This window comes from Vidua macroura, chromosome 12 (assembly GCF_024509145.1).
Source record: "Vidua macroura isolate BioBank_ID:100142 chromosome 12, ASM2450914v1, whole genome shotgun sequence".
NCBI lineage: Eukaryota > Metazoa > Chordata > Aves > Passeriformes > Viduidae > Vidua > Vidua macroura.
In genome coordinates, this window is record NC_071582.1 from 11,857,870 (window position 1) to 11,871,282 (window position 13,413).

A 13,413-nucleotide genomic window follows, 5' to 3' on the forward strand; every position below is an offset into this window, starting at 1 on the left:
GTGACTTCATGCATCACTCCAACAATAAGGGCAGGTCAACTGAAATTCTCATCCAGTAGAGTATGAGAGAAATCTCAGCTTTTGGAGGTACCTGTGCTTATCCTTGCTCATTTCCTCTTACATAAAACATTATTTCCAACTCAATATTGTGGAACTGCTTCAGCCCCAGGGACTGAAAGGGGTGGGTTCTTCTATCTATTATTTTTCTGGTCAGTGACTTAGTGGGTGACAACAGAGGGCTGGGACCCATGTGAAAAGCCCTCTGCTAATCCTGCTTTTTTCAGCCACTCCCCTGCTGTGGTTGAGGGGCTCAGGTCCCTGCACAGGCTGTCACCCCGAGTGCTGCAGGTGCCACCACACAGCTCCTCCACCCTGTGGCCACAGTGTGACACAGACCTGTCCCAGCACCTGCGGTGCCAGGGCAGCCCTTGCCAATCAACTCAGCATCAAAGAGTCATGAACAAACACAGCAGTGTAATAAAGCCATACATTTCTACAATCATTTTTATTAGTTATGGAAGAATCCCCACTAGTATTTACATAGTGCAAAAAAGCTGTTATTACTCCAAAAAGTATGGTAGACAGAACAGTTATCCTTCATACAGCAAAAAAGAAATGGAACAAACCCCTTCATATTGTATTTTATAATGGTTTTTCTACTACTTTAACCTAAATATTACTATAAATTTTAAGACATTAAAGATTAAACAGCTTTTCTTATTAGAATCTATTTAAAAAGTAAGTTATACAAACTATTGATGAATATTTAGAACGTGGGCTGTGCCAACTGGGTTTCTACTTTCAGCATTACCATTCATTGGTGAGAAGTTTTGGGTTAGACATTCTTGTGTTTCCTTGTGTGTGGCAGGGTGAACCCTCCATTCCTGGTTTCTATGGCTTGTTTCTGCTGGGTTTTGTTCTGTTAACAAATTGCCGTGTCTAATTTTTAAATGGCTGACACTGAAATCAACTGAACAGTTTCATTAGTTGGCACAACTTCACACGAAATACTAAATGACAGTTTCAGCAACAGCAGCTTTTCAAACAATAATACTTTTTTACATACATATTTAAAGTAACATTATTAAAATTTAAGCTTGTGTTAAAGAACTGGACAGAACCACATTGTGTAAGCTCCCACCCACCCATAAAGACACCTCTTAGCTTTACCAGAAGAACACCAACAAGTGCATTACTGAACATTTTCTATAATGAATTTTTAAAACACAGGTCAATACTCTCTGTCACTGTTTAGCTCCAATCCTACAACAGCCAGCACACAACTTAAGCAGATAAACAGGCCACCAATTTAAGCCGGTGGCACTAACACTCCAAAGTATGTGTGAGCAGGATCAGGGCCTTGGCCTTAATCAGACATTGCTACTTGGTCCAACTAAGGACAGAAATTCTTCAGAATTTTTCCCTTTTACAGATTTGTAATCCATGTTTTATTATTGACAGAGATACTTAAGAGTATTAATATAAATAGGTTGTATACATAGCCACCTCTATCAGTTTTAAAGATCCCTACCCCTACCACAGATACATTATTTTTGATTTTACCAGATAAAGTAAGTGGTGAAATCATTTCTATAAACAATGCCTTAAGAAAAGTAGATTTGTTTCCCGAATAATAATTATTTTCACAACAAAAATATCTATACACCTATAACTACAGAACCATCTTTTCATGGGGACAGTAACAACCTGTATAAACTGCACACTTTTACACTGAAATAGAAATTCAACTACTTTTTAAAAAAATCATGGTATTGTAGAACATTTGTATGCTTTCTTCTTAAATTCTGCCGATAATAGAACCAAAATTACCACAATGAGATACTCTCCTTAAGTGCTTCAAGTGGCAAGGAACTTCCCTAATTTCCGATGCAAATGGATCACTCCCAAAGCAATTGCAATTTCATTCTTACAGTTATTGCTTATTCCCAGCTTATCAAAAAGGAAGCACTAAACCCAGTTTTCTTTATTCAGTTTCAGTTTGCTCCCCTAAGGGTGATCTGCCACATTTTAAAAAGAAACTAGTTCCTTATTTGCTGGCAAACTGAGAGATAATTATAAGTGCTGTATCACTTTCAAGAACTCTATTAAACTTGTAGCAAAATTGCAGTTAAATAGCGGGCTGAATATTACAAGACTTCTTTGATATAAATGTCAGAAAACTTTAAAATGACAGTCCAAGTTCAGAAAGACATATAAAAAGATGCGCCTCTGATGTTAATACTTCAAGATCAAAAGTCATTTGAATCACTGGCACTGAAAAAGCTAAAGGAGAAACTACATACACCTTTGTTTTTTGATGTTCTGGCAAAGTTTTGCCCTCAGTGTATGCACTGATCTCACCTGTGCCAAGGTGTGCTTACACATCCAAGGGCAAGTTTTGCCTGTCAGCAGTTCAAACACCTGTCATGTCCTAAAGCAAAAACTCTTAAAACATACAGACAGTAGAAATCTGCCATAGAGACAGTAAAAGGTTTAACATTCAAGAGGCATCATTCCTTAGTCCTTGTTTTCCTATGAAACGCCTGTTCTAACACCTAGGAAGATTACACTAAGGAGCTAAGAACGTGACAGAACAGCCAGTTGTCATAGCAGCTCTCTACACTGCTTATCTACATAGATTTGCTATGCCTATAGCTATCAAAGCATTATTTACATAATACACAGTTTCTATTATTCTCATTAGCATCCAAAAACCCAGGGCTAGATGACTTCTAAACCTGGAGTCTTATTTTCCCAGTGCAACTTAAAACACCAGCATCACTACTGCTATAAACATTGGTCCCATGTTCCTAAGTGTGGACTGAACACCCAACTCAGCTAATTTCAGTTTCCTGTGGTTTTCAGCCTACCCAGAGGCTTTTCATGCATTTTGATACAAGTGATCAAGAAAAACGAAGTGAAATGAAAAGAAACATGTTTGCAATGAAAGTGTTATTCGCACGAGTTTCTCTTTGGCTACCCCTGTGGTGAAGCTCCTGCTGCTGGCAGTTTCAGTATATCCCTTGCCAATACCAAAGACAGAAAACAGACTCCTGACATGCAAGGTTTAGACACACACTCCATCCTCAGTCTGAAACAAATTCATCACCAGTTAATGCATTTGACTTCAGTATTCAGAAGAGAACACTGAACAATTCTCTAGCAACAGGTATGTTTCAGGGAGGACATATTTTTGTTTCTTTTACCTCTGCACCACTGAAATACTTCCCCAAACTACAGGGCACTTCCTCATTTCCCAGAATAACTACTTTCTTCTCTATCTAGAGGTCAACTCCTAAAGCTGGTACAACTGCAAGAAGAAATAAAGAGGTCACGTTTTCAGCAGTAGTTCTTAAGATACATCCTGGCCAGGATCACAGCATGCAGGTGAATGCAGAGATAGCCACCACATCATTCACACTTGCTATTAAAGGATTATCTTTGCTTTTTGCAGTGTTATGCAGAATACAAAATGCAAAACAGCATTCCTGAGGTAAGTGACAGAAGAGAGAGGAAGTCATCAGTTTACTAAAAGCCCTGAATAGGGATTATGGTTAATGAGTCACTTAGTGTGGTTTGGCAGACAGCAACTGCAGAGAGAATAGAGAATTTTTGTTTTCTTTCCTGTTTTTTTAATGCAGTATTTCTACCTTGTAAAGAAAACCTGCAAAACATTAATTACATCCCTCTGGTTTAAAGTTTTTCTGGAATCAAAGTTATTATAGCTTATTGTAACCATTTCAACTATCAGCAGCTTTTTAATGATGCATTCACCAAGATCAACTAAGAAGCTGCATCTATCTTAGCATAAGAATCACACACAATTTTCTACTAGTTCATTCTCATTAAGATTGCAAATGGCTTTTTCTAGCTTTTCATGAAAGAGAATCAAAATTTTCCTTTTATTTCTGGATATAATTAGAAGGTCTTGGCCAAATACACTGACAGGCCTAGTATAACACCATACCACCAATATGAATTGTTGGTAATTTGTCAGTGTTAGTGTAGGTTACCTGTTTGAAAATAAGCTTAAGATTCACAACTTGAAAGAATTTTTCTTAAAATTGGTCAGTTAGATGTTTCCTTTTACAAAATATCACATGAATGCTTACTGACAACTTTTCCACACAGTTTCTAATCTGGGAAATCAATACTGATTAAGAGCTAAGATAGTTTTTAAATCAAAAAAGTAACAGACAGCTACAAAAATATTGTTGTGAATTAAATACAAGTATTAAATGTTTAACAGTGCAAAATGTTGAGATGAAGCATATGGAATAATGGCTGCAACCTTTACAACAGTTAGTTTTAATACAGTTTCTAAAAAGTTCCTGAGTTCCTGCTTATTTTTACGGCATATAGATGGAATCTGTGTGTTCTTTATTCAAAGAACTGCAGATGGTGGGTTTATGTTGAGTGTTACTTGCTTGTTTATCATTTGTCCATTCCTCCCCATCAGTGATGGGATCAGCCTGCTCTGAAGTCTCCATTTCTTCTTCTTCACTTTGTTCAGCATTGTCTTCTTCAGCACCACTAAGGGTCTTCCCCAGCTGCAGCGTCTCCATAGTTCTCTGGGTCTCTGAAACCCAAGATTCAATTCTGCTATTAAGCTGAACTTCTACAGAAATTGGTTCATGGGCATAATCCTCATCATCATCATCTTCCTCTTCCTCCTCCTCTTCCAGCATTCCTGGCACAAGAGTACTGGTGGTACTGGTCATGGAGGAATTCAAAAGATCTCTGCAGCTGCCATCCAGGGACCCTGTTTCTGTACTCTGCTGCGAGGCCCATTCCAGATTGTCATCTGGTTTCACCTCATCTTTGTCACCTGTGGTGGATTTTCCGTGATTTGTTGCTGAGGTAGTGCCAGTTGTAGCTAGAGGTGGTTGTTTATTGAGAGTGGTTTTTTCCATTTGGCCATTACCAGCTTTTTCTGGTACTGCAGCCTTGCACACAGATTCTCTCTCATTTTCAGAGGTCTCTAATCCATCAGATGTTTCCACCATATTTCTCCAGTTTGTTTCTACAAATTTTGAAAGAAGTATGAAACATTAATTCCTTCTATATAAAAATATTTCTCCTGAGCATGCAATAACAGCCTAAATAGCAACATGAGCTAATAATATTAATATTATTCTGTGCTTTCTAGAAAAATTCCTACTTTAAAAAGAGGAAGAACGGAAGAGGAGAGACAACAAAGAGCTGTGAATAACTTTGGGTTTTTACAGTACCCTAAAGCAGACATCATAAAGCTGAAAGTGCCACTTAGTTTCTTGTGTAAACACCAAATGTAACACTATGAGTAGTCAAAGAGGTTACTCTCAAGTATAAATTTAAAGAAGAAAATTGCCACCATCCTAAGTCATTAATTTAAGGATTTCTTATAAAATATTTAACTCCTGAAATGAATTTAAGATACCACAAAAAAATTCACTAAAAAGACAGCATTCTCTTTAATTGACTCTCAGACCAAAAAAAAAAAAAAAAAAAAAAGGCTTTTGACTTCTAACAAGTAGTCTCCCTTTTATATTCCTTTTCATCTGGGCTTAAGCAACTGGGTAAGTAAACTCACCTTTGCTCACAGTAGAATCACTCTCTGCCATCTCAAGTTTAAAAATATAAGCTACATTAAAAATGTCCTATGCTCAGAGACCTCATATTTTAGTTCCTGCTGTCATCAGTTCTTCCTCAGTCATATGATCAATTCTGTGCTATCAGTTTTAAAACAGTTCAATAAAACTGGAAAAGCCACCTCCACTGATGTTAGATACCTATAACACTTCTGAGGATTAGAAATTATTATTTTCTATATAGTTCAGAGAAAAAAAATTACTTATGAAATTAACTGAAGACTAACTGATCTTTTCTTACTCCTGGATATTGTAGAATACTGTAAACTAGGAAGAAGGATTGCATCTTTAGCTACATTTCACAACATTTGGAAAACCCCAGCTTCTATTTACAAAGGTAAGCTTTAAGCTACTTACCATATTCTTTCTCATTGACCTCAGATATGGGTTCAGAAATAACACTACAGAATGAGATAGCACTTGCTGCAGAAGGGTTACGAGAATGACCCATGTGATGTGGGGTCTTCTTGACATTCTTCAAGGCTTCTTCTGCCTGTTCCTGTTCCATTGCAGCCACCATGTCCCTGTAGGCTTTCCTGGCCTCTTCAGTTAGAGATACCAGCTTATTAAACAGATCCTATGTACAAAGGTTGTTTTATCAGCAGTGATTCTTACTAATAGTTTTCACTTTACATTACTCCTTTCAGTCCAAGGTAAATCACATATGAGCCTCAAGATTAGCACCAAATACCTCAACTTCAACTAAGAATTAGTTCTTCTCTGTATTAAATAATAAAAACACCACTCCAGGTTTATGCACCTTTGAGGAGATGGACATACTTTAGGATACTATTTTTCTTACATTCTTAAGCCTTCCAGAGAATTTCAGATTGCTGTTTAAGTCTGTTTAAAATCTACAATGAGATGTTGCAACCAGAAGTGTTTTAGCACAGTCTCTCAGTACCATAAAACTGAATTTCAAAGAAAAGACACCATAATATAGATGAGATCAGGACTATTATCAAAGGTGCATTAGGTGTGCTCCAATGCCAAATCAATTCTTTACTACGTAATTGTTTACTCCAGCCACTTATGTGATTGGAATTACTCACCTCAGCACCTGAGTAGTTGAAGATACCCACAACACTAACAGGAACCAGCTTGTTCACGCAGCGGCCAAGAGCCTTGCGGCCAAGAGCAAAGACAAACGGAATTTCTTGTTCCCGTGCCATGGCTATTACATTATATAGAGCCTCATCTAGTCCACCTTGAAGAAAGCAATTTTAAATAGATATCTAGTCACTTGAAGTCATCATATGGCATGATACAACTCTCTAATCCACTTTAATTGCAATTAGCCAGTAAAACTTCAATACACACATCAGCAGCTCCTATGTCCCAGAGGATAACACACAATACATTTGAAGGGTAGTGAATGAGTACAGATGAAGGTGATATTCTGTGTTCTCTATTAGTCCTGCACACAAACCAGAGTTTCACAGGTCTTTTCTTAAGCTATTCTCCTATCTCAGGAAGCCTCTGTTTATACCTCTGGTTGTGGTAAAATGCTTTGGTTGGCTAACTAACAATTCACCTTCCTCTTAAGGAATCTTCCTAAGCTCAGGATTCTCTGCAAAGTGTATTGAACACAGAATTAAATAGCATCCAGAGTAAATTTCAATTCTACAATATCTATTTTTCTTTAAGCTTTTCACCCTCATGAACGAGTTTCTTCCAGAATGGAGCAAAAAGAATAAATGTAGGATAGCAATTACCTAGCTGGAGTCTGGGATGTTACATCATGCATTATAACAAATGCTTCTAACCTTGCTAATTAACACATTTAATCAGCACAAGAAAACTGCAAAGAGCCAAGCACCACTTGTTTTTATCACTTATACCTTTTGACTGAATTTTTTCACAGTTGGGGGATATGATTACACACTTGATCTTGTTTAGTTTCATGTGCTTCGTAACCTCACGTAACCCCATAACGAGTCTTCTCCTTGCTTTAGCTCTCGTGGGATCCTTTTGGTAAATCCGTTCCTGGAAGCTGACGAGCTCTTGCAATAGCAGAGTCACGCACTCATCTATTTCTTTACTTAGAACTTGGTTACAGTACCTGTCAATTCAAAACAACATTGACAAGTGTCAGCATTGCTACTTCACAAACATTAGCATAACCAATGTTTCACCCAGCCTTTTTTGCAAATGAAAATAATTTCACTTCCTCAGAACAGTTATTTAACTTTTACTACAGTCATTAAAAGGATTTAGAAATCAGACTGCAAACTGTAAGTTAAAAACACAGCCATAAAACATTTTTATTTGTAGTAATACCCTTAATTCAAGAAGCCAATCAACAATAATATTAAAAACACAAACAAATACTGCAATAAGTGCCTCAAGCAATTTTCTTCTACTTAATTTAGTACATTACAAAGATACATTAATAAAAAAGCCAAAACACATTAAGTGGAGCTATTACAGTATTTTAAGCATTCTTAAGTATTCCTTCCTTTCCCATCCAAAACATACATAGCCTTCTTTCAAAAAATATTTTTCAGAGAATACTCCCACCTTGCTTATTTGCTGTGGCAATGAAAGAAAGTCTCGAGTGTTTGTTCATATGTACACACATTTGTGTGCAAACACAAGCGATCCATTTAAGGGAAAAAAAAGAAAATACTTGCAGAACCTTCTATTTCTGAAAGGGAAGCTTATGTTCATTAAGCTCTTAAGTCTACTAAATCTACCCACACTTGAAACACAAGGGTGACTGAAGTGCAAAACTTGAATTTATATTAATAGAGCAAAACTCTTACTCTCTGAATCTCTTGCTGTGAATTTTGGTTATTGCAGAAGATGCCATTGGACTGCCTATTCCAGAACTAGCAGGTGAACCCTGTGACACTGGGGTCATGCAGTACGGAGAATTCTGACTTGCTGGAGAAAGTGAAGTATCACTAGGCATACTCAGACCAGTTTCTGAAAGGCAATTTTTAAACATTACAAAATACAAATACATTTTTTCTGTGAAAGAAACAGAACCACACTTCTTGTGTTATCACTCACTTAACTTTGTCCAAATTCCATTTTGAAAACACTAAGCATTATTCTTCCCTCCCCTTCTGGAGGGGGAGGGGAAAGGGGAGAAAACAAGCTGTACACACACCCACCACTCAGCATGGACTGGATAAATAAGCAATATTTGAATATTCATGAAAACATCTCTTGAGCATACTTTGGAAAATTAGTAAAACAGAAGAAAACATGTGTTTAAATGTTATTACTCCTTCCAGTAATTCCTTCCTATTTATATATATATAAAATACTCATCTAACTTATTCCTAGAATGTCTAGGATTTTCCCACTCTACAGACAGGTCAATCAGAAGAAAAAGTTATGAAGCAGTACACGCAGAATCCTGACAGACACCTCCTTCCCCCATTCCCACTGCCCCAAACATGTTGAAGACATTGAAAGTTCTCTGGAATTTCTCAGTTGCTCAGGGCTGCTGCTGCAAATTGACAATCCTGACATTGCTGACTGACACGTTCAACAAACTGGAAAACCCTATTTGCAGTTTGCAACTTCTATATCTGGAAAACTTTCAGTATGTTCATCATTAAAAAGTACTGTGATCAACATAGCATGGTTGACAAGAGTCACATTTTTCTTGCTTATCAAAAATACTATCAACTCTGACATGTGATGGGAACATCCACTTGAGATGATAATTAAAATGCTATATGGAGATCATGTACTGAGAACCCACAGTGTACTGAACCTTCCACAACTGAGGGACAGACTAGGCATTTTAGAAGAGGCTTTCAATTGCTAATATTTCATGAAGTCAAAAAAAGCTAAAAGATAACATCTATAAATTGTGTGGCATAAGAAGAGAAAAAATATGAAAATAAGCAGATTAGTATAGCTGAGGGGGAGTGATGGGCATCTAGAGACAGATACCAACCTTCCTGAGAGGCCAGCTCCTGAGACTGGTCAGCAGTTAAGTTTAAATGAGCCTCTTTCTGTTCATCAGAACCCAGAAGGCTGTGGTCAGCTGACAAACGGCCTTTCTTCTCTTCTCTCTCTTTCAAAATAATCTAGAAACAAAACCAACAGCTGTCAGCATCTGAAAATTAGATATACCTGTAAAGAAAAACATGCATTTCACTGAACATAACACAAAGTTAAGTGAGCTATTTTGAACCTTCCTACTCATGCCAGGATAGAAACCCTGGAAATAATTTGTTTCCTCTTTGATCACAAAGAGTATTTCACTGCAGCATTTTATAGATGGTATACTCAATACTCACACACTTCTACAAAAATACTACTTTCAACATTACAAACATTACAAACAAGTAATTTCACAGCTTCCTTTCTGATACATAACATTCACTTATTAACCATTCCTCATCCCCATGCCTGTAAAAGAATACCTTATGCAGGCATATTAGTCATCTTTATGAAGCACCTCAATAAAGACAACCCTTTCAATAAAAGAAAGTGCAAAGGTAAGTAGCCATGGATATATTGGTTTTACTATCATTTTTAATAGCAACAACATAAAAGCCTTGACAACAAAAGAGTTTAGGAAACTTTTCTGAACAAGTGAATTCCTCTAACTCAGATCACAGGCAAGTCAGAAAAAGGCCTGCATTTTTAGGGCTCACTTTTTTATATTTTACCTTCTGATCTCCATATATATATTCTATTCCTTCTGCACATACCTAATTTATGACTGCATGAATATAGATATATACAAGCAATTCTTTCTAAGCTTACTCAAAAATTGTGGGTTTGCTTCTTTAGCCATCTCTACAAAAAGGAGTAAGAAAAACTAAGCTTAGCATACTAAATTGCACTACAGACTAGGAATCAGCCACATGAAAAAACTATGGAAGCTTTTCCATGTGTCCTAGTGCCTGCAGTTAAAAAAAGAAAACACCCTTGCAATCTGTATTGAGATAGATTTTTATTAACTTCAACAGATTATGCAGATATAAAAGTTACGTTACGTGTCTAGATCCAAAGGATAAGGCATCAGTTTAGCAGAACTGGAGAGAGAAGCTCCTAATTCCCTTGCCCTTTGTTCATGGCAACCAGACCTCAACTGAGAAAGTAACAGGGTTTTTTAAATACTATTTTTCAAGTATGAGTGTGGGTCAAAACACTCCAAGGCTGGCACGTTTACCTTTTTAAGTGCTGTAGGGCGTTTCAGTTTTGCAATCTCTCTCTCTTTTCCTCTTTTCACTTTTGGGGCAGTCGAATCCAAAGGATTAAGGCAACCCATAGAGGGCTGTCCCTTTGTTATGGACTTTCTGCTGGCAGATTCTTTGGTATGAAAAGGAGCAGCACTGCCAACTAAATACAAGATAGATATTAGTTTCATCAAAAGACACGTCAGCTTTATTTCAGCACTGTTTTCAGAATTTCCACTGATGAATTCTCTAAGTAGATTTTCCTTCCTTGGAAAAAAAGCAGTTCATAATGACAGGAAAATTACATCATCAGACATTGTTGCTTCCAGATGGTTTTAAGCTTTCTTCAACTTAGCCTCGTGTTTTAGGAAACTGTGGATTCCAGGAATTATTTTAATAAATAGTATGGGGTCTCTCTCAAATGACTACATGTAGCTTTATTAGTTAGATGATTATAGTACGATAAATTGCAAATATTTATACAAACACTGATTTTCAGTTGTTAAAGACTTGAATAGTTGACAGGACAAAACAGATGAGAGAGTGCAACATGTAGTTAAGTGGATCTTTTGCCAGAAAGAATAAAACAAGTGCTGTCTCCAATGGAAATGCCAACAGTGCTTTGCTGAGCTTTGTTTGATATAACCTTGCCAACTTGAATTAATGTTTGAACACTGCTGAAACTCAAAGCAGGTAAAGGAACCAACACACCAGAAAGAAAATGGTAACTATGTGCATAATGTTGGACTCCAGGCTACATACAAGAGCTTAGGAATCAGGTTGGCAGGTTTATAATAAGTAATTACGAAAATGTCAATTCTGTATTTGGCAGCAAGTACTAAAAAAGCTAATTTAATGTTGTGTTGATACAGACATAGCAAAAAAGCATAATTAAGCCATTCCTATAATGGAACTATAACCTAATCTCTGTATGTCTGATCTTATTTTTAAAAGGATACAGTAGAACTAAATAAAGGTACAGAAAAAGAAATATGGATTCTCAGAAAAGATACTTCCAGAATGAAATAACTAAATAGACTAGGACTCTTCAGAGACCTGACAGACATCTAAGAATCAGAAGAGGAAAGAAGGGAATGACTGCTCAGTCTTTGTAATATGAAGGCTGTGAAAGCTAACAAAATTTTGAGTTAGAGCACAAAAAAACCCAATACTGACCTCCATCCAAAAAAAACCGTGTTTCTCCACACAGGATGTAGTAAGGTTATAATTATTGCCACTGGACATTATGGATGGTAAAAGCATAAGGTAGAAACAATGGACAGTTTAAGAAACAAATTGGAGTAAGCCTTGGGTCAGGAGACCATGAACAGCAGAAATGGGAAGAATATCCTAGTGACATATCCCTCCATATCACAGTCAAAGGTATCCCCTCTTTCAAAGAGAATTTTAGAACATCTTTAGTAGAGATGTTCCTTTCACATATTCATTTCATCACTGAATTACTCTCAGGACACAAACTGAGTTTTGAATAGTAAGTCTTTTTAAAAGACATTTGGCCTCAGTTCTAGATGGATTTTCACCATTGCGTCCTGCAGCTCAGAGGACGACAACACAGGTAGTTTATTGAGAAATACATTAAAAATAATCTTTCCAGATTTTTATCACACTTATATTCAAAAGCTAAAACCTGACAGAAAGAAAAACATTTAAGATGCTCAGATCAATCACATTCAGGTTGGCACAAAATGTATTTAGGTATTGTCAGGCACAGCAGAAATACCTGTATACGAGAGAGGCCTGGTGTTGGTGATCTGACGAGCTTTCATTGCTTGCTGCTGCTTTTCAAGAGCTGCTAACATGTCACCCAAATCTAACTGAACAGGGGTCTTGCTCTTCTTTCCAGCTGCTTTTGATAAAGCCTCCTACAACAGGAACATCACATACAATAAATACAAAGAAATGGTACCTGCAACATTCTTTACAAAGGATTACTGCTATTAGAGAGTAAGAGGAGCAACAGGTCCTCTTGACCAAGTGCTGGGGGTGGGCAGGGTGCTACACACTTGAAGCTTTTTCTGTTCCATGCTTATCTCTGAATACTCTTGAGCTGTTGCAAGTGCTGCAGCCAAGGCCTTCTTCTTCTGACTTTTTGCACGCTTTGGTACAGAGGTTGTAATGGGAATTGGAGTTTGGACTATATTGATTGGAGAATTCTCTGGTAAGTCATCCAACTAGAATTGTAAACAAAATGCAAAAAAAACCCCACAATTAAAAGACATTTCTCTACAGACCACCAAATATGGGGCATTTCAGAAATCAAATCACCCAAGGTTTTGATTACCAGTATGACATCCTAATTAATTACAGCTAAATGACAAAAGTTAATAAGCAAGTTAATAAAACTTCTTTATATTTAATTTTTGTATGGGAAAGCTATTCTATTTAGCTCCAATGATGTCTTCAGAAGGTTTTCCAATCTTATTACCAAAATAATTTCCCCCTCCCCAAGATTTCACATAGCACTTGACTTTCCTGGAAAGCAGCCAAATAGATAAAGCAGTCTACAGGCATAGATCTGCAACAATGTATTTAAGTAGATCACACACTAAAAGAAGTACCTTTCCAACAACTGCTCCCACAGCCTTAAAACAGATGCAGTTTGAAATTAAAGA

General features: G+C 36.9%; 1 protein-coding gene across 2 annotated transcripts in view; it reads right to left on the minus strand.

Annotated features, from left to right (window-relative positions):
• Nucleotides 1-486: 486 nt before the first annotated feature.
• Nucleotides 487-13,413, minus strand: part of SECISBP2L (SECIS binding protein 2 like) — a 28,088-nt gene continuing 15,161 nt past the window's right edge. For both annotated transcript variants that reach the window (XM_053988800.1, XM_053988801.1), the window contains exons 10-18: nt 12,805-12,972; nt 12,522-12,663; nt 10,774-10,943; nt 9,547-9,679; nt 8,396-8,558; nt 7,472-7,692; nt 6,683-6,837; nt 5,988-6,207; nt 487-5,023 (exon numbers count right to left, since the gene is read on the minus strand). In XM_053988800.1, the coding sequence (XP_053844775.1) occupies nt 4,350-5,023; nt 5,988-6,207; nt 6,683-6,837; nt 7,472-7,692; nt 8,396-8,558; nt 9,547-9,679; nt 10,774-10,943; nt 12,522-12,663; nt 12,805-12,972 (2,046 nt within the window). In that variant the 3' untranslated portion in view covers nt 487-4,349. The remainder of the gene's footprint in view (nt 5,024-5,987; nt 6,208-6,682; nt 6,838-7,471; nt 7,693-8,395; nt 8,559-9,546; nt 9,680-10,773; nt 10,944-12,521; nt 12,664-12,804; nt 12,973-13,413) is intronic.